At 46.5% G+C, this 22,114-nt stretch overlaps 1 protein-coding gene across 1 annotated transcript in view; it reads left to right on the forward strand.

Annotated features, from left to right (window-relative positions):
• The window catches only part of HIVEP1 (HIVEP zinc finger 1), a 91,876-nt gene that overhangs the window by 59,504 nt on the left and 10,258 nt on the right, over positions 1 to 22,114 (forward strand). Inside the window, exons 6-8 of the mRNA XM_081324400.1 lie at positions 8,993 to 9,117; positions 10,617 to 10,792; positions 16,828 to 16,929. Of these exons, the coding sequence (XP_081180526.1) occupies positions 8,993 to 9,117; positions 10,617 to 10,792; positions 16,828 to 16,929 (403 nt within the window). The remainder of the gene's footprint in view (positions 1 to 8,992; positions 9,118 to 10,616; positions 10,793 to 16,827; positions 16,930 to 22,114) is intronic.

Below are 22,114 nucleotides of genomic sequence, written 5' to 3' on the forward strand. Positions count from 1 at the left end.
CCAGAAGTGGGCTGACAGCAGCCACATGGGCTCCTGCTGGACGGGGCTGTTCGTGCTGCTGCCACAAGTGAGGCAGGTGTCAGGGTGTGGGAGGCCTGGCCACAGGTGCCCTGAGGTTAGCGGGTGTGGGGCATGTGGGGCAGCTCCTCCCCCTCCCCCCATCTACCTCGGCTCACTTCATAGTGGTGGCACCTCCAACAACCAGACGGAGTGGGTGGGTGGCCAGCTGCTCAGGCTGTTAATTAGGGCTTATTTTGGGGGTAGGGCTTATATTAGGTGCACGTGTAAAAATCAAACGGGTTTATTTTCAGGTTAGATCTTATTTTCGGGGAAACACAGTATGTATGGATATGTAATGTATCTATGAATATGTGCTGTGTGTGTGTGTGTAGATAGAAACAGAAAAAGAGATACTATAGATAGTAGCTGGATGGCTTAGTGGCTAGAGTGCCACACTTTGTTGTGGGAGACCCGAGTTTGAATCCCTGCTGGTACTTACATTACAAGTAGGGTTCCTTTGGCAAAGACCTCCTGATGCTTCACCTGTTTACCTTGTATATGAGAGTGACACAAGGGATTCATGCCACCTCAGACATGACCCGGATTAACAAGGTCTTTGCCAGATATTGGGGAAATAGAAAAATCAGACGATAAGTGGGCTACTGGAACAAGTCATACATGGATGAGACAAAAGACCTGGAATTGATGGAATGCTACTGCAACAGTAGAACTAATGAGGGGGGAATATATGAAATGGACAGAAGATCTACATCCATGCCAACTGATAAACAGCTAGTTACTCAGTGCTTCAGCATAGTGAAGGGGAAGCTGTTGCCATAGCTTAAGTCAGACCAACTACATATTATATCCTGGAGACCCAGAAGAACAACTGGATGTGCAGCCAACACCTAAAGCTGAATGTTACTGCCATCCCCCACATTACAGAGCACAGCAGCTGATATGAGGCATAAGATCATGGATAAACTAGCTACAGTCAACCCTTGAGACTGATTACCAAGGTTCTTTGGAGAAATACCATCAGTTAACATGCTAGAATATGCCAATATAGCCTTCATGGCAATCCGTACTACCACCATAACTGAATGAACTGGTACCTACTACAGCAATTCTGGAGATGCTTGATTATGCAGTCAAGAAAAACAGCAGTACACAGAGAGAAAGAGAGAAAAAGAGAGGGAAGGTTTGTTGGAGGCAAGATCAGTTCAACTCAGAGGTTAGTCAGCTGGTGGAACTACAGAAGTGTGTGGAGATTAAGGATAAAACTCAGCTACTGAAAAAAATGCAAGGTCTGACTTCTTCTGAAGCCTTAAGGACTACCGTATTTTCCGGCGTATAAGATGACTTTTGAACCCCTGAAAATCTTCTCAAAAGTTGGGGGTCGTCTTATACGCCGGGTCGTCTTATACGCCGGAAAAAAAACATAAATCAGTCGAGCGTCCCCGTTCTTGCAAAGCAACTTCAAGCCTCCTTAGTCCAGTCTCCCCTCCATTGTGACTCTCCCTTCCCATCCCCATGAGCCTCTAAGCCCCTTCCCTTCCCCCTTGCAAACGCCAGACCCCTCCCCCTCACCCAAGCGGCATCTGAGCATAAGCAGAGCGCGCCCTGCTACCCGCTATCTCTCCCGGCAGACGCCCGCATCCGGCCTCGCAACCAGCCGCAGAAGCCCACGCCCGGCTTTCCTTCCCCCCACCCGCACCCGGCTACCTGTTCCTGGGCCCCGGCCCTAGCCGCGGGCCAGCTCACCAGCGACCAGGCCGACGGACTGGCCACTGCTAGAGGCGGGCGGGAAGAGCTTCGTATATAAAACGCCTCGAGAAGGGGACGAGCCAAACGCATTGGTATTTCGGAGGAGGCGTGGCCGCGGATCAAGGAGCGCTGCCGGGTTTGGGGGGTTGAGAATGTAGTGGCACCTGCCCTTGTGGAGAGCGGGCTTCAGTGGACGGGGTCGGGGGGGATCTCGGGGGAGCCGGCCGAGGGTCGCTATTTCCGCGTGTCGGGGCCCACCGCCCCTGGCTGCCTTCCCGCTCCCTTCGCGACGGCTTTGGGAGACGCTCCCCGGCGGATCGGGGAGGGAGCACCCGCCCGCTGCCAGGCCGTTCCAAGTTTGGGGAACTTCCGGGGACTTCCAGCGGGCCGGGGAAGATTGTGTCTGCCAGCCCGTTCCAGGAACTTCCAGGGACTTCCGGCGGGCCTGGCACCCCTCTCGCCCGCAGACCACGCAGCGGCCCTCGCCAGCCGGCCTCGGCATGGCCGCCCCAAGCCCGCCTCTCCAGCGTGTCTTCCGAGCCCAGCTGGCTGACTGCCTCCTGGGCGGGGCTTGGCTCCAGACACGCGGCTGCTCCGTCTGCAAATGTGCTCTCAAATGGGTGGGTGGAAGGAAAAGCCCCTTTGGGCTTCAAAAGGGAGGCTTTGCACCATCTGCATCAAATGGGGCTGAATCGGGCTTGTGTCGGACACTTGGTAACTGGCATGTAAGTATTTTCCGGCGTATAAGACGAAAAACCTTGAAAATCTTCTTAAAAGTCGGGGGTCGTCTTATACGCCGGAAAATACGGTACTAAACAAAAGCTCAATGCACTGGCTAGCAGGCTAAGACGATACACTAGAGAATCAGAGGCCAAGAAGAAAAAATGCCCTGTTCTCGAAAGAACTATTTAAGGTGTACTCCCAGTAGTACAACAAAACATTAAAGCAGAGCCACCAACACCAGAAACTGAATAGTGCTGGAAGAACATACGGGAGAAAATAAAAATACATAATACCAGTGCAAAATGGCTGTAGGATCTAAGAGCAGACTACAGCAATTTCCCAGAACAGGAACCAGTCACCATCACAGTAGCAGACATCCAACAGTGGGACAAGAACATGAAGAGCTGGACAGCACCTGGCCCAGATGTGATTCTCATTACTGGCTAAAGAAAGTAATAGCAGTGCATGAATGTTCAGCTTATATAGGTGAACCAGCTGCTAGCAACAGACTCCCACCTAGACTGGCTAACATGAGGAAAGGACAGTGCTGATCATAAAAGACCCCACAAGGATGCAGTGCTGTCCAACTATTGGTCATTAACCTACCTTCCTGCAACATGGAAAGTCCTACTGGGCATTATTGATGCAAGTTATAGTATAGAATGTGCCAGTACATGAGCACACAGGTTCAAAACTCCAGTTGCTCATAAATATAGATCTAAATAGCCAATTTGAGCACAGCCTGGATTGACTACAGGAAAGCCTAAAACTCCATGCCCCACATATGGATCTGTGGATGCCTGACACGATACAAAGCCAACAGAATACTTTCCTCAAGAATTCAAAGGAACTGTGGAAGACAATACCGGAAATCAACTCAAGGCTGCTTGCACAAGTGGCCATCAAGTGTAGCATATACCAAGGTAATGCACTGTCTCCTCTCTTATTCTACATAGGCTTGAACTACAAGGATTGAAGATAGATACAAGTTCAAGACTGGAATTACCCTTGAGATACTACCTCAACATGGATGACATCAATCTGTATGCTAAGAGCAAATGAGACTTAGGGGTGATGTTGATCTATGGAAAAAACATTGGAGCTGGAATTGGAGAACTGGAGGCCTGGACACAACTAGACTGATTGTAATCAAGAGAGGGAAAATATTTAAGACTGAGGGTGTGGAATTATCAGGAGGCCACATAACAGACATACAGACCAGCTAAAGGTATCTTGGTTCCTACAGTCACAATGAAGTGGCAAGGAAAACAGCAACATTCAAATACTGCCAAAGGATAACAAGTCCTGAAGAGCCAGCTCAGTAGGAAGAACAAGATCTATGCCATCAGTCTAGACATCCTTAATCATCAGATACCTGGCAATACAGTGAGCTGGCCAAAGAAGGACATGGAACCTGCTGATGTGAAGACTTGAAAGCTCCTCACAATGTATGGAGATTTCTACCCCAAGTACAAAAGCCAGAAAAGGGGCAGGTAGGGTTTGGTGAGTATCAAAGCCACTGTCCTGAATGAAACCAGTAGTATCTAGGAATACATCAGTAAGATGCCACCCAAAGATGAGCTACTGAGAGAATGGGAGGAAGTTCAAGCAGAGGAAATACCTTGGCAAGACTAGACCTTGCATGGGATGTACCATTAACAGATAACAGAAATAGCTGACTTTGGAAACTCTTATCAGTAGCTGTAAAGGACTGGACTAAAACACAGCACTGAAACTCTTATCAGCACAAGAACAGGCACTAAAAACCAGGTTCTACCACATTAGATAAGACCCAAGATTGTGCACAGAAGCTTTAGAAACAATCCAACACAAAGTGGCAGAATATAAGACGCAGGCAAGAACTACATACACTGAAGGACACAGCCAAGTAGGTGGCATTGTGTACAGGAACATCTGCACAGTATATGGACTAGACTATTTAATGTCCAGATGGGAGGTGTTGGGCATTGGAGGCCTGGCTGCAATGGTAAGCGGGTGCAGAGGGCATGGGGTATCTCTGCCCCCCCCACACACACACCCCTGCCCTAGCTTGAAATGGAGGCCAGGGGCAACACACTTGTGAGCGGCAGAAAGCAGCCACAGAAGAAGTAGGCTGACTGGGCGAGGCTGCCGCCACCAGGTGAGACCGTGAGAAAGATATCCCCTGAAAATAAGACCTGGTGCCTCTTTGGGAGGAAAAAAAAAGACTGGGTCTTATTTTTGGGGAAACACGGTATGCAGAACCCTCAAACTCTCAGGGCTATCTTAGAGGACCCGAGATTGAGGAAGACATGTACCACCCATAGGGGTAAGAATTTCATATAAGTTTAATTAACCTTTGGAGGAATATCTTAAATCCAGTGTTGTCCTTTAGAAAAACTGAATAGATCTTACTGCTTAATAAAAGTGATCATCTTTATGAATATCTTATGCTAATGTACAAGACTGTTCTGGATCAGGAATATGAATTGGAGAGGCAAAAGCATATTATATAATCCAAATTCTGATTCCAAAAATGATACCTGGGTTCAGATAGACATACACAAGAATAATAAGTCACTGCAGAAGTCAGTACCAAGCCTGTCAACACTGTAGAGTATGGTTGTCCAACCATTTGCTTTGCATGAGCCACATTGAGTGAAAAACTGTCTTGAGTCACATATAAAATTTATAATATAATGTTTATAAATTGCATAACAAAGTTAAAAAGTTTATGATCTTGTGGGATGCATTACTAGCTGTCCAGGGTCACATGTGGCCTGCGGGTTGGACATGCCTGCAGTAGACAGTGTCTTTCATTCAGGAAGAGAAACATAACAGTAAATATCTACCAGATATTCAAACTTCGAGGATATTTGATCATATAGAATCATAAACACAACATTACAAGAGCCTTTATACTGGTATACTTTATACTCAGTATACTTTATATCAGGAGTCCCCAACCTATGGGCTGCAGCCCATTACTCGGCTGTGGCCTATTGGCCAGCAGGCCATGGGAATGGCTGGCAGATGTGCAGGTATGCGCACAGCCCCACTCGTGAGCATTGTTGCGAGCGTCACAGGAATTTGCTGCCCCTCTCGTGTGAGCAATGCAAGTGTTCATGGCCCCATTCATGTAAACATCGCCATGAGTGTTGTAGGCGTTCATGGCCCCACTCGCGGGAGTGTCATGGACGTTTGCGGCCCCATGTGCGAGTGTTGCAGGCACTTGTGGTCCCACTCGTGTAAGCGCTTATGGCCCCACTTGCATGAGCAACGGGTGTTCGCGTGCACACATGCACATGCGTTCACCCCCTTCCCCAAAAAAAACATTTCCCCCCCTCCCCGCTCTGGGTCACCAACCCCCCAAAGTTGGGGAATTCTGCTTTATATTACATACTGAGGTCATTTAGTCTGTAGTATAGCTGCATTTCTTTTGCTTTTTAATATGATGAGGCACTTGAAAGAAAAATAGAAAAATAAATGAACAAGAAAAATAATGCAGTGAAATGGAAATGAATAAGCAAAAAAAATTAAAATATCACAGAGAATATATTTTGAATATATTATTAATTATGAGTAGCTGAATATATTACATTGTTTAAAAAGATTAAAAATTGCTATAAAGCTTTAAGCTAAACATGAATATTGGGAACCATAGTTAGCACAATATAAATCACTGATAAAATTATGCTCTATAATACATTCAATCAATATTGCTAAGAATAGGTATCCTGTAAATCTGAAATCACAGAGAAACTCAAACGTTGGATAATTGTGTAAATTCAGTATTAAGTTGTAGTCAGGGAATGGTTTCCAGGTTATGGTATACATCTATTTCAAAGTGGCTTCCTTTTGTAGCTGTATGTTCATTTAGGTTGAGTGAGTGTACTGGGAATCTAGGTCTGGATGTTGAACAGACAATCTTAGGCTAATATAAACTGATTTTGTCCAGGTTCCATATGGTTTAGGCTTAAGATTATAGAAAAGGAACTTTTTGACCATCTTAAATAATTTGAGATTTCATTGTCAGAATTATTGGAAATATTGGTGGAAATTATCTATATTAGCTAGTGACGTTTTTGATTTTGGATTTAAATACATGTACAGATAGTCCTTGACTAACCACCATTTGTTTAGTGACCCATTTGAAATTACAACAGCACTAAAAATGGTGACTTATGGCTGTTTTTCACACTTATGACCATTGCAGCATCCCATGGTCACGTGATCTAAATTAGGATGCTTGGCAACTGGCATGTATTTATTATGGTTGCAATATCTTGGGGTCATGTGATCACTTAACAACCATGTTACTAACTTAATAACTGCACTGATTCACTTAACTGAATCTGTGAACTGTGAAAAATGGGGCAAAACTTAATAACTGTTGCTTAGCAACGGAAATTTTGGGCTCAATTGTCATAAGTTGAGGAGTACCTATATACAAGGCAAGTTTGTCATTCATGTACATCCTACAATTTTTGTTACTACAGTATCAACATTCTATGAGTCAGCTTTATAATTGTTATACTATGTGGCAATTGGTGTATGCTATTTCCAGATGGTTCATTCTTTCAACTAACCTCAGCTTTCCAGAAGCTAGTTGCCCTATATGCGTGTGGGCATGTTAATTTCTGGGAATTCTAGAAGTTAACATCCACATATCTGAATTGACCCCAAGATGGAGGAAACAAGGATATTTGTTCAAATAGAGAATTAGCCTTTTAAGTACTTGCTAGTGCCTGAATTAAATGTTTCTGAACTGCATTTTTTTCTAGCTTCAGTACTATAGGTGATACTGGATACAATCATAGTTTCTCTGTAAGGTGTCAGGATAAATAGAATGAATAAATGCAGTGGCATAGAGAGAACAAATGTGGTCATTGGCAAAGAATTTTAAATTCTTTAAAGAATTTTTTTTTAAAAAACTTACATTTAACTTTTAGTTAGCCTAGTTTGAAAGCAAATTTTCCACTTTGCATTCACTGTCTGCCTATGAATATTATAATTAACAGCCATGATTTACATTCAGGAGCCAAAAGATTTTGAATAAATGCCCTCTTCAGTGTCTCTTTTTGATTCCAATTAATATGGGGCAAAGTAGTGAATCTAGTGAAATTCTACTATTGTCCATATTTAGGCCAGTGATTGTTTCACTAAACAGCAGCGGAATTCCCTATTACTAGTGTAGCTGTAAATATTTGTGGAGGAATTACACAAGAAATATGCCTGATTAACTGCCTTCTCCATCTAATGTATTCCTTATGTGGAGAATACAACATCCTGAATTCTCAGCCAGCATGGGCCATACCAGCTAGGATTTCTGGAAGTTTTCCTGGTGTTAATAAAAGCAATACACTACACACATAGTCCTGAATGGTACGTGAATTGAAAGCGTTGCTTGGGTGGTACCCAAGTACGGTACATAGTGGATGGGGTTATTATACTGTCTGCAGTATTGACAATCATTAGGAATGAGGCTATAGCTAAGTATGTGTTATTCTTTATTTCTTTGTAGCCTTTTTATCTAGTTCTTGAATAAAAAATCCATTCAAGAGTAGCATAAATAATGGGTTGTAGAGGGAAGAGGGTAAAGCATTGCTTGATTTTCTTTTCTCAGTATGATAACCTTATTCAATATACATGTAGTAGCAGAGGAATAATAGATGAATATATAGGTTTTGCTTCAAGAAAAGCTGAATTGGCGTAACTGAATGATAAAAGTTGATCAAAATATTTGGCATAATTTATTGTGCCATTGCTAGTAATACAATAAATAGTTCTAGAAACTGTATCTTTTGATTTCTAGAGAGGAAATTTACCCATTTAATATCACTAGATATAAAAATTTCATGTTTTGTCTAACAGTCTTATCAGAAATATGAAAGTAATTTTCGATTGTAGTGAATTTCACACCTATGTTTTACATCTATTTTACAATGTGTAATTATAGGATATGTCCCTGCCTTGAACTATATACCTAGGAGAAACTAGGCCCTTGGAGACATTTTTTAATAACATTTAGTATTTCTCAGTGATAAATGTGACATATTGCAACAGAGGCTTACAAAAAGAGCATATATATACATATATACATATGTATATACATATATACATACACACACACACACATAATGCTTCTACTTAGCTAATTCTATTCCTAATTGCATAAATGATTAAATCCATTGTAATCAATGGTGCTTCTATCTACATAAAAGTACTTTGTCTCAGGTGGCATTCCTATAATTTGAACTAAAGATAATTATTTTCAATCTTATATAGAAATTGTGCATTGCTTATGAATCTTTCAATCATGTTAACAAGGAATATTAAAATGTAAAAGGAGCTGATTTGTAAAATATGCATGCATTTTGAATTGGTTAATAGCTGCACAAATGGATTGAATTGTACCCTACTTATAGAATAATTTTGTTTGAGTTGGTAGATTTCTATATTAATAGATGCTACTAATCTGCTAGTTAAATTTGTAAGAGTTTATTTATATTTATCTCAGCAGGCATTAGTTAAACAAAAGGCAGCAAAGAAATTCAGCAATAAAGAAAACTCTGAACTAAGTACTGATCAAGATATTGAGAACATAGCCAAAAATGAGCCAAGAAGAGTTAAAATATTTGATGGAGGGTGAGTGTTTTTTTTCTAAAAGTGCTGTAACTTTTATTGATTATTTTGAACTGAAATCTGATTATTTCATCCTCTATTTTTGTGAAATAGAATTTGTATTTCATTATGCAAAATATGGTTAGGCTGAGATATTATCTCTAGATTTAATTTAATGGTTTGGGTAATTTGGTAGATTTAGTGTTTTGGTTTTCTAAATTGTTATCTTTTCGTCTCAGTTGGCTCAGCGTTTATAGTTTTAACCATTTCCCCTTTTCTATCTTGCATTTTCTTATTTAATTATTCAGACTCAGTTCTTTAAACATACAGACCTTTCCAAATTTAAAAAACTTTCAATTTTTATATTGAATCAGGTATTCACCCATGTGTTATACTATGTTGCACTGCAAACATAACATCTGTTTTTATGCCTCTTAGATGCAGCATATGGAAACCTTTATAGAAGGTTGAAATTACATAAATGATATCTTATGTAAACCATAAGATGGGTTGATAAACCCTAAACCACATTCCATGTATCCAGTCCTTCTGCCAGCTCCTATTCTTTTGAATTAGTATCATCACCCAGTTGTTTAATATGAAATATATTAGGTCCACGGTTTTTAGAAATCCTTGAGCGGTCTGTTCTGACTGGAAATGTGTTATTCCCAACACATCTGGAAACTAGTACATTAGGAAGATTGCTTTAGAGTTTGTTAAAGGTTCAGCCCACTAGCAGAACATCTGATATGCTGTATCATTTGATTCTTTTAGCACAATTTCTGGCAAATTTGTTGGAACAGTTTTTGAGGTAGAACTTAGAAAACAGACATCTGAGTCTTTTGTAGCCAGGTAGAAACATTTGACAGTTTGAATCTATTAGAGTGTTTCTCATAGTTGTTATGGGTGTATCAAGTCATAAAACATGAATTTTTGGGAAAACAAATTCATGAGGTTAAAAGAAGTGTAGCTTGATGAAAAGTAAAATAAAAGTCCTAATGCCAGGACACAAAATCATAACTGGGCAGTAGAAAAGTCGCTCTCCAGGGTTCAAAATCACATATTGCCCCAAAACAAACTATTTTGTTAAAAATACACTGTGATTTTCAAGAAAACACAAACACGCATACATACAGAATTTGCAAGCAAAACATCCCACTGTGCTTTCTCTTCAATAATCTAGGACAGTGTGTTTCATACTTGGCAACTTTTAGATGTGTGGGAAATCTGACTGGGAAATTCTAGGAGTTTATGTCCACACATCTCAGTTGCCAAGTTTGCAAAACTGCTCTAGGAAGTTTCCTTGTACTCCAAATATATCATTCCCTCCCCCCCCCCTTTTTTTTTTAACCAGACTGCCGTGCTGGGCTGCTGTTCTCAGATTTTCAAACTAATTTTAAAACATTGCAACAGCAGAGTTATGAGCTGATTTCTGTTTCAAGTGTTTGCCAAATTCCATGCCTAACATTTATTATCATAATATTGTGCTCACATTAGATTATTTTCTGTCCCTTTTAAACTAGATATAAATCAAATGAAGAATATGTCTATGTTCGTGGGAGAGGAAGAGGAAAATATATATGTGAAGAGTGTGGGATACGCTGTAAAAAGCCCAGTATGTTGAAGAAACATATTCGCACGCACACAGATGTCCGTCCATATCATTGCAATTATTGCAATTTTTCCTTCAAGACTAAAGGTAGTTCAGTTGTTCATGGATCATTGTTTTGGGTCCGCTCACTTCCCAGGATGCTTTAGCAGATTCTTTTCTGCTGAACATGTCAGATTTAAGTTAATACATGATCAAGGTATAGAAGGTTTTCTGTAAATTATATAGACTTTATAAATGATAATCTATAGAGATTATAGAGATTTTTGTAATTTTTAAAATTATTGCTTCAAGATTTGAAAAGTTGTTATAAAGCTATGAAAACTTTAAAAGAATTTATAACCAGCCATGTCTATTACTTAAGTACGAATAAGACTTTCCTTGCCTGCCAAAACACCCAGGAGGAATTTTGGATACAGAAGGATCTGCCCCTTTTGAGAACACATCCTGTATATAATTCGTCATGCAGACATACTCTGCAACGGTATTGGTTTTGCAATTTTAATTCTTGCAATTAATTTAGATTTGACGTAGTATTAAAAAATATAATTGTGCTGATTTGGGTAAGCTACTGTTTCTTCTGCTTTTTATCAGGAGTTACTATAGTCAAGGATATGTAAGAAAAATGTAAGAACATTTTGAATATATTTGATTGCCCCAAATACTAAATCATTGATTGTGAACAAATTTAAAAGGCACTGTGTGTTAGGGGCATGCTGGTGTCTATTTGTTCCGCCATAAATCTAGTTACCGTATATACTTGAGTATAAGCCGAATTTTTCAGCCCACTTTTTGGGCTGAAAAATTCCACTTCGGCTTATACTCCAGTCAACAAAAAAACTTACCGAGGACTTGTGCGCGGCCGAGGCTTTGGTGCTTCCGGGATCGCCCGCACCTCTCCCAAGCCACCGCCGTCCGAGACCTGCCGAAGTTTGGGGAGGTTTGGGGAGGTGCGCGCGCACCTCCCCAAACTCCGCGCCTTGCCTGCCTGCTTCTTTCCGCAGCGGAAAGAAGCAGGCAGGCAGGGCGCGGAGGAACGGAGACTTGCCGACGTTTGGGGAGGTTTGGGCGCCTCCCCAAACCTCGGCAGGTCTCCGTTCCTCCGCACAGACCTGCCGACGTTTGGGGAGGTTTGGGCGCCTCCCCAAACCTCGGCAGGTCTCCGTTCCTCCTGCCGACCTTTGGGGAGGTTTGGGCGCCTGCCCAAACCTCCCCAAACCTCGGCAGGTCTCCGTTCCTCCTGCCGACCTTTGGGGAGGTTTGGGCGCCTCCCCAAACCTCGGCAGGTCTCCGTTCCTCCTGCCGACCTTTGGGGAGGTTTGGGCGCCTCCCCAAACGTCCCCAAACCTCGGCAGGTCTCCGTTCCTGTTTGGGGAGGTTTGGGCGCCTCCCCAAACCTCCCCAAACCTCGGCAGGTCTCCGTTCCTCCGCGCAGACCTGCCGACCTTTGGGGAGGTTTGGGCGCCTCCCCAAACGTCCCCAAACCTCGGCAGGTCTCCGTTCCTGTTTGGGGAGGTTTGGGCGCCTCCCCAAACCTCCCCAAACCTCGGCAGGTCTCCGTTCCTCCGCGCAGACCTGCCGACGTTTGGGGAGGTTTGGGCGCCTCCCCAAACCTCCCCAAACCTCGGCAGGTCTCCGTTCTTCCTGCCGACCTTTGGGGAGGTTTGGGCGCCTCCCCAAACCTCGGCAGGTCTCCGTTCCTCCGCGCAGACCTGCCGACCTTTGGGGAGGTTTGGGCGCCTCCCCAAACGTCCCCAAACCTCGGCAGGTCTCCGTTCCTGTTTGGGGAGGTTTGGGCGCCTCCACAAACCTCCCCAAACCTCGGCAGGTCTCCGTTCCTCCGCGCAGACCTGCCGACCTTTGGGGAGGTTTGGGCGCCTCCCCAAACGTCCCCAAACCTCGGCAGGTCTCCGTTCCTCCGCGCAGACCTGCCGACCTTTGGGGAGGTTTGGGCGCCTCCCCAAACGTCCCCAAACCTCGGCAGGTCTCCGTTCCTGTTTGGGGAGGTTTGGGCGCCTCCCCAAACCTCCCCAAACCTCGGCAGGTCTCCGTTCCTCCGCGCAGACCTGCCGACCTTTGGGGAGGTTTGGGCGCCTCCCCAAACGTCCCCAAACCTCGGCAGGTCTCCGTTCCTGTTTGGGGAGGTTTGGGCGCCTCCCCAAACCTCCCCAAACCTCGGCAGGTCTCCGTTCCTCCGCGCAGACCTGCCGACCTTTGGGGAGGTTTGGGCGCCTCCCCAAACGTCCCCAAACCTCGGCAGGTCTCCGTTCCTGTTTGGGGAGGTTTGGGCGCCTCCCCAAACCTCCCCAAACCTCGGCAGGTCTCCGTTCCTGTTTGGGGAGGTTTGGGCGCCTCCCCAAACCTCCCCAAACCTCGGCAGGTCTCCGTTCCTCCGCGCAGACCTGCCGACGTTTGGGGAGGTTTGGGCGCCTCCCCAAACCTCCCCAAACCTCGGCAGGTCTCCGTTCCTGTTTGGGGAGGTTTGGGCGCCTCCCCAAACCTCCCCAAACCTCGGCAGGTCTCCGTTCCTCCGCGCAGACCTGCCGACCTTTGGGGAGGTTTGGGCGCCTCCCCAAACCTCCCCAAACCTCGGCAGGTCTCCGTTCTTCCTGCCGACCTTTGGGGAGGTTTGGGCGCCTCCCCAAACCTCCCCAAACGTCGGCAGGTCTGCGCGGAGGAACGGAGACCTGCCGAGGTTTGGGGAGGTTTGGGGAGGCGCCCAAACCTCCCCAAACAGGAACGGAGACCTGCCGAGGTTTGGGGAGGTTTGGGGAGGCGCCCAAACCTCCCCAAAGGTCGGCAGGTCTGCGCGGAGGAACGGAGACCTGCCGAGGTTTGGGGAGGCGCCCAAACCTCCCCAAAGGTCGGCAGGAGGAACGGAGACCTGCCGAGGTTTGGGGAGGTTTGGGGAGGCGCCCAAACCTCCCCAAAGGTCGGCAGGAGGAACGGAGACCTGCCGAGGTTTGGGGAGGTTTGGGGAGGCGCCCAAACCTCCCCAAAGGTCGGCAGGAGGAACGGAGACCTGCCGAGGTTTGGGGAGGTTTGGGGAGGCGCCCAAACCTCCCCAAACAGGAACGGAGACCTGGGGAGGTTTGGGGAGGCGCCCAAACCTCCCCAAAGGTCGGCAGGTCTGCGCGGAGGAACGGAGACCTGCCGAGGTTTGGGGAGGTTTGGGGAGGCGCCCAAACCTCCCCAAACAGGAACAGAGACCTGCCGAGGTTTGGGGAGGTTTGGGGAGGCGCCCAAACCTCCCCAAACGTCGGCAGGTCTGCGCGGAGGAACGGAGACCTGCCGAGGTTTGGGGAGGTTTGGGGAGGCGCCCAAACCTCCCCAAACAGGAACGGAGACCTGCCGAGGTTTGGGGACGTTTGGGGAGGCGCCCAAACCTCCCCAAAGGTCGGCAGGTCTGCACGGAGGAACGGAGACCTGCCGAGGTTTGGGGAGGTTTGGGGAGGCGCCCAAACCTCCCCAAACAGGAACGGAGACCTGCCGAGGTTTGGGGACGTTTGGGGAGGCGCCCAAACCTCCCCAAAGGTCGGCAGGTCTGCGCGGAGGAACGGAGACCTGCCGAGGTTTGGGGACGTTTGGGGAGGCGCCCAAACCTCCCCAAAGGTCGGCAGGTCTGCGCGGAGGAACGGAGACCTGCCGAGGTTTGGGGAGGTTTGGGGAGGCGCCCAAACCTCCCCAAACAGGAACGGAGACCTGCCGAGGTTTGGGGACGTTTGGGGAGGCGCCCAAACCTCCCCAAAGGTCGGCAGGTCTGCGCGGAGGAACGGAGACCTGCCGAGGTTTGGGGAGGTTTGGGGAGGCGCCCAAACCTCCCCAAACAGGAACGGAGACCTGCCGAGGTTTGGGGAGGTTTGGGGAGGCGCCCAAACCTCCCCAAACGTCGGCAGGTCTGCGCGGAGGAACGGAGACCTGCCGAGGTTTGGGGAGGTTTGGGGAGGCGCCCAAACCTCCCCAAACAGGAACGGAGACCTGCCGAGGTTTGGGGACGTTTGGGGAGGCGCCCAAACCTCCCCAAAGGTCGGCAGGTCTGCGCGGAGGAACGGAGACCTGCCGAGGTTTGGGGAGGTTTGGGGAGGCGCCCAAACCTCCCCAAACAGGAACGGAGACCTGCCGAGGTTTGGGGACGTTTGGGGAGGCGCCCAAACCTCCCCAAAGGTCGGCAGGAGGAACGGAGACCTGCCGACGAGCCTTGGCCACACAGGGTATTCCTGTGTATTCAGGCTTGCAAAATGGCGGATCGAGCCTCTGCTGGCGGCAGAGGCTTGCAGAACGGCGGATCGGCTTATACTCGAGTCAATAACTTTTTCCAGTTTTTGGGGGTGAAATTGGGGGTCTCGGCTTATACTCGAGTCGGCTTATACTCAAGTATATACGGTAATTAAAAAAGAAATTAACCTTTTTGTAAATTATATAAAACTGAGATGACATTCACATCAAAATTTTGGTTTAATTTTCTCCCTCATAGCATTTAACATTAACAAACTGGTTTATTTTATTGCTTATTTTAATTAAAGGCAATGCAAATATAAAGTTAAAATTGTATGCAACTATAGAAGAAAAAATAGGGACGCGGTGGCTCAGTGGGTTAGGACGCTGAGCTTGTTGATCAGAAGGTCGGCAGTTTGGCGGGTCGAATCCCGAGTGCCGTGTAACAGAGTGAGCGCCTGTTACTCATCCCAGCTTCTGCCAACCTAGCAGTTCGAAAGCACGTAAAAATGCAAGTAGAAAAATAGGGACCACTATGGTGGGAAGGTAACAGCGTTCTGTGTGCCTTTGGCGTCTAGTCATGCCAGCCACATGACCACGGAGACATCCTCGGACAAGCGCTGGCTCTTCAGCTTTGAAACGGAGATGAGCACCGGCCCCTAGAGTTGGAAACCACTAGCACGCTTGTGCGGGGGAACCTTTACCTTTTATAGAAGAAAAACTACTGCATGTTATTATAAAATTGGTTATTTTAATTATGTCAAGACTTGTTACAATTTTGAATAAATCTAATTATTTTACAGTGTAAGAAGCACTGCAAAAATATAAATGAAATGGCAAAATTCAGAAAATCAGCAATAGTCTGGGTTACTTACCCAGTTGTCTTCCGGGTGAGGTTCAAGGTCTTAGTTATGATCTTTAAGTCCCTACATGGCATGGGTCCGGGGTACCTCGGGGACCACCTGCTGCCGGCTTCAACTCCCCTCCGTCCTGTGCGTTCCCACAGAGAGGGCCTCCTCAGGGTGCCTCCGGTCAGGGAATGTCGACTGGCGGCCCCCAGGGGGAGAGCCTTCTCTGTGGGTGCCCCGGCTTTGTGGAACCAACTGCCGGTGGAGCTCCGGACGGCATCGGACCTCCGAACTTTCCGTCGTGGTCTGAAGACCCATTTGTTTGAATTGGCCGGTCTGGCCTGATGGGGGAGCTGTGTTTTAAATTGTCATTTTAGATTGCATTATTGTTTTTTAATTGGGCACTGATTTAATCTTTGTTTTAACTTTTGTATAGTATTGTATTTTTATTTATATGCCCTGTGAACCGCCCTGAGTCCCCAGGGAGAAGGGCGGTATATAAATTAAATAAAACATAAAACATAAACATACTTTCCTTTAAAAATCTCCTTCAAATCAAGCTCAATTCCTGGTGTCTTTACAGATAGATATAGCTTTCTGGACAACAGTGTAGAAATAGTTAGCCATTGTCTTCTTAACCACTGTTATATTTATAAGCCTTATTTTGCTTAGTCTAGGACAGGGGTAGGCAACCTTGGCTCTTTTATGACTCATGGACTTCCAGAATTCCTGAGCCAGCATAGCTCAGCTTGGAAACCTCTCCCTTTTCCTTCAGCATGCCCGGCTCAGCAATTCTGGGAGTTGAAGTCCAAGAGTCATAAAAGAGCCAAGGTTGCCTACCCCTGGTCTAGGAGTATCAAAAATAATGTTAAAATCCTTGGGAGCAAAAGTAATTTATTGACTTCCTATACATTTCTGTAATTTAATATAAAGCTATCACAAACCACAACATCATGCCCCAAATGATATGTGACAATTGGCATGCTTATGGTCATTTCTGTGCTGCTATGCATTCAACTTTAACAGTAAAACAGTGCATTATTGCTTTTGTTTTTATTTTAGGAAATTTGACAAAGCATATGAAGTCCAAAGCGCATAGCAAGAAGTGTATGGATTTGGGAGTCTCAGTGGGATTAATAGATGATCAAGATGTAGAAGACTACGGTAAAGGTTTTATAATTCTTAAAAATTCAGTTGTATATTTGTGGTTGTGATATTTCCCTTTCCCTGCTCAGATCTCCTATTCAGCTGCTTTCATGGAAGAAGCATTTCAGATACATTGCACAGCCAAATCAGTTTGGGTTCACATGCATCTCAAATGGTACACTTCCAAAATTTAATTTACTCACCAAATTTCTTTAAGTGATAACATAGGAAAAAGTTTTGAAATCTCATAAGCCTCCATTTAATCAAACATGAATTAATTAAATCCAATTTAATTCTGACTGATTTGATTCTAAACAAGAAGATCAAAATCTCTGTTTTGATATCCTAATCTGAGTCATAGGATAGAGCATATTAGATAGAGGATACTTTTTTTAGCTGAAGTATATAATAAATTTAATTAGGAGTCTGGCAAAAGAGGATCCATATAAATGTTTGTAAGCTGCCCCAGAATTGCATCTGGACAAGATGGGGGGGCACATAAATCCAATCAATCAATCAATCAATCAATCAATCAATAAACAAACAAACAAACAAACAAATTGCAAAATGTATACACGGATTCAAATGGGGAGATTATTGTTTAAACAGACCTATGAATTAGGATCTAAAGCAACCTTTGCTAATTTGGATCTCCCTCCCCATATATTGGACTATAAATTCTAACATTTAATTCAGTATATACAGATAGCTCTGGGTTTAAAAAATTGTTGTATGGTATTTCTTTATATTCAGTTACTGCAATGCTATGTTGGTCATGCCTCTACAACAACTTTGCCAACCTGTTACTCTTCAACTGGTCTTCCAAAGGTTATATAGTTTGACAATTCGGGAAGGAATATCAGGCTGAGGAAAGTTATTACGTAGAATATAAAAATACTGCAATTCGATAAGTATATATCAGATACCGTATATACTTGAGTATAAGCCAAATTTTTCAGCCCACTTTTTGGGCTGAAAAATCCACTTCGGCTTATACTCCAGTGAACAAAAAAAAAAAGAACTTACCGAGGACTTGCGCGCGGCCGAGCTACTTTGCCTGACGCTGCTGGGGTCGCGTCTCGGCCGGGGCCTTGCAGGATCCGGCCCGGGCGCCTCTGCTCGCCCTCAGCAGCACCTGGCCCGGAATCACATGCGAAACAAGCCCGGCAGAGGAGCCGGAGCGGCGAGCAAAAACGCCCGCCCGGATCCTGCAAGGCTCCGGCCGAGACGCACCCCCAGCAACGGAGCCGCTCCGGCTCCTCTGCCGGGCTTGTTTTGCATGTGAGCTACTTTGCCTGACGCTGAGAAGACCCGCTTGGGCACTCGGGTTGGTGTCAGTCTCCGCAGGCCCTTCTCGTTTCCAGGAACGTCAAGTGTGCTTGGCTCCCCACCCCCACGGCAGGGCAGGGCAGAGACTTGCTCGCCCTTCTGATGGCCCTGAAGAGAAACGAAGGGCTTGCAAACTCCCCGTGAGAAGCTGGGCGAAGTGCGCGGCTGGGCGAGTGTGTGCCTGCGCGCGTATTTACGAAAGAAAATAGGGATTTCTACTCTCTTCTTGGCAGAGGAGCCGGAGCGGCGAGCTCCTCTGCCGGGCTTCTTTGCATGTGAGCTACTTTGCCTGACGCATCTCTAATGACTTCAACTTCGGGTGCTAGTTAGAATTTATATCCAGATTGCCTCTCAATTTACACACCCAGAGCCAGAAATGGCATTTTATCCCAGCAAAGTGACCAAGAAGAGAGTAGAAATCCCTATTTTCGGAGCCGAGAAGAGAAGCGCGGCTACAGCAGTCGCTGAAAAATCCAGCAGCAGAGTTCCGCAGAGGAATAAAAAGCACGAAGAAAAGCAAAGGAAACGGTGAGGAGGAGGAAGAGAGACGCCTTGGCTTCGTGCAACTCTCTCTGGAGTAACCGTCACAGCGGCTCCATCGTGTCTCCAAGGTGCAAAGCTCCTCCTCCCCAATGCCTTCCTCGGGAGCCCTCGGGGCTTTTGAGAAACTCTTTCCCGCTGCCTCGGCATCAGATTCCGCCGCCGCCACCGCCGCCTCAGCTGCGGACGGCCGAAGGCCCAGCCTAATCAGCCGCCAGTCCCCAGAGACCCGAGAGCTGGCACATACGGGTCTGCCACACGGAAAGCAGGGAACAGGGTAGTTAAATATGGCTCTTCCCTGCCGCGTTCTCAGGTTACCTTGGCGCCCCACCATCGCCACGGCGGAGAGAGAGAGAGAGAGAGAATTGCGCGCGAGCGAGCCCGAGCTAGAGTTCCCCCCAAGGGGGCGGAGAAAGAAGAACTCTCGGAGCATTTCTTTCGTAAATACGCGCGCAGGCACACACTCGCCCAGCCGCGCACTTCGCCCAGCTTCTCGCGGGGAGTTTGCAAGCCCTTCGTTTCTCTTCAGGGCCGTCAGAAGGGCGAGCAAGTCTCTGCCCTGCCCTGCCCTGCCCTGCCCTGCCGTGGGGGTGGGGAGCCAAGCGCGCTTGACGTTCCTGGAAACGAGAAGGGCCTGCGGAGACTGACACCAACCCGAGTGCCCAAGCGGGTCTTCTCAGCGTCAGGCAAAGTAGCTCACATGCAAAACAAGCCCGGCAGAGGAGCCGGAGCGGCTCCGTTGCTGGGGGCGCGTCTCGGCCGGGGCCTTGCAGGATCCGGGCGGGCGTCTTTGCTCGCCGCTCCGGCTCCTCTGCCGGGCTTGTTTCGCATGTGATTCCGGGCCAGGTGCTGCTGAGGGCGAGCAGAGGCGCCCGGGCCGGATCCTGCAAGGCCCCGGCCGAGACACGACCCCAGCAGCATCAGGCAAAGTAGCTCACATGCAAAACAAGCCCGGCAGAGGAGCCGGAGCAGCTCCGCTGCTGGGGGCGCGTCTCGGCCGGGCCTTGCAGGATCTGGGCCGGGCGCCTCTGCTCGCCGCTCCGGCTCCTCTGCCGGGCTTGTTTCGCATGTGATTCTGGGCCAGGTGCTGCTGAGGGCGAGCAGAGGCGCCCGGGCCGGATCCTGCAAGGCCCCGGCCGAGACGCGACCCCAGCAGCGTCAGGCAAAGTAGCTCACATGCAAAACAAGCCCGGCAGAGGAGCCGGAGCGGCTCCGTTGCTGGGGGCGCGTCTCGGCCGGGGCCTTGCAGGATCTGGGCCGGGCGCCTCTGCTCGCCGCTCCGGCTCCTCTGCCGGGCTTGTTTCGCATGTGATTCTGGGCCAGGTGCTGCTGAGGGCGAGCAGAGGCGCCCGGGCCGGATCCTGCAAGGCCCCGGCCGAGACGCGACCCCAGCAGCGTCAGGCAAAGTAGCTCACATGCAAAACAAGCCCGGCAGAGGAGCCGGAGCAGCTCCGCTGCTGGGGGCGCGTCTCGGCCGGGCCTTGCAGGATCTGGGCCGGGCGCCTCTGCTCGCCGCTCCGGCTCCTCTGCCGGGCTTGTTTCGCGTGCGAGCTACTTTGCCGGCCGCTGCTGAGGGAAGATCTCTGGAGAGGAGCATAAGGTGAGCTGCTGCATTTCCCAGCTTCGGCTTATACTTGAGTCACTAACTTTTTCCATTTTGGGGGGGTAAAATTAGGGGTCTCGGCTTATATTCGAGTCGGCTTATACTCAAGTATATACGGTATTTAGATCTGAATATGTTAATTTACATGGCCAAATCTCAGAAAGATGCACCATTGTCCAAAATCTACCAGCAAATATGAAGGTTTAGCCTATGCATTCTGCAAAATGATCTAATAAGGGGGCCACATAATTGTGAGTCACTGGAAAAGAATGAACTAAATGGCTGCATATCTAGAGTTTAAGATATATTTTATTTATTTAATAAATTGAGATGGCCGCCTAGCTCATGAAAATGGCTCGGGGCAGCTAGCAATTAAAACCAGAGTAAAAACAATAAAAAGCATAGAAATTGAAAGTAGCAGAAAGCTGAGAATGCTCATAACACTCACCTTCAAAATACTACCTATCAAAGTGAGAAATCCAAAAATCAGTGAAAAGGCAAGGAGCATGGTGGCTTGCGTAGTTAGGACCTTGGCTTGGAGGTTAGCAAGGCCGCATTTGAAACCCAAGTGCCGCCGTTGGGTGTGACACGAATGCGATGTAAGTGAAAAGGCCCAACCCATTGTTACACAAATAATGAATTCTGCCTTATCTCTTCCTTTCCATTATTTTGGACATTCAAAGATGCAATAATGAGCCAATTTAATCTCTGCTCTATTTTATACTTTTAGGTATTGTTGGCTATTCAGAATCGCTAGGTTGAAATGCTTTAATTAATTAAATCTTCTGAATCTTTAAAAATCAGAGAGCATTCTATTTAGTAAAATATGTGCTGTGTATTTGTGAGGTAAGCCTCCTTCCAGAATACCTAAGGATAGTGTTTGGATGCACGTAGTCCTTGACTTACGATCAGTTGCTTAGCAACCATTCAAAGTTATAATGGAGCTGCAAAAGGGTACTTATACCCAGACTTGAAGTTCTGACAGCTCCTCCACCCCTGCAGTCATGTGATCGCATTTGGGCACTTAGCAACCAACAAACATTTATAGCCATTTCCATCGTTTACTTCTGGTTTCTGCCAAAAAAAAAATGACCATTGCAGATAATGGTTTCACTTTCAACCACAGCATTTGTTTTAACAACCACTGCAAAAATGTTGTAAAATCAGGTCACGTGGGTTCTTTGACTGATGACCATTATGACATAGGACAGAAATTTGAGGACTATCTGTATACATTAAGAAAAATAAAATTTAAAATTTATATTTCTGTTCTAGGTCTAAACCCTGAAGCTGCCCAGGTTCATGAGCTAAAATGTTACAAACATTTTAGAAAATTGATAGGGATGACAACAAAATATGATGATCTCAATCTGGCCAGTGAGATTCTAAGTTATACGTAGTACTTTCCTATATTATCCCAAGGAGTGGCTTGGTTTTATATCTGAGGCCAACAGACCGATTTTTGTGGTTGTTTCGATTGTAGCCTGTATTGTAGTGAACATAATTGCACTTTAAATTATCATGAAAGCACTTAGCATTCTACAGTTCTTCCTCAGCATCAATTATGTATTTGTTAATAGTATTATTCTGTTAAATATATGGATTATTTTTCCTAATCTTTTCCCATTATTTGTTATCTTTCATAAAAATTGACAGGAAAACGTTAAGGTTAATGCTCAGATATAAATTTAAGCCACTCTATTAGCTATTCTCCATCCTTGAATGTCTCTT

The sequence above is a fragment of the Vipera berus genome (genome assembly GCF_964194415.1).
Source record: "Vipera berus genome assembly, chromosome: 3".
Lineage (NCBI taxonomy): Eukaryota > Metazoa > Chordata > Lepidosauria > Squamata > Viperidae > Vipera > Vipera berus.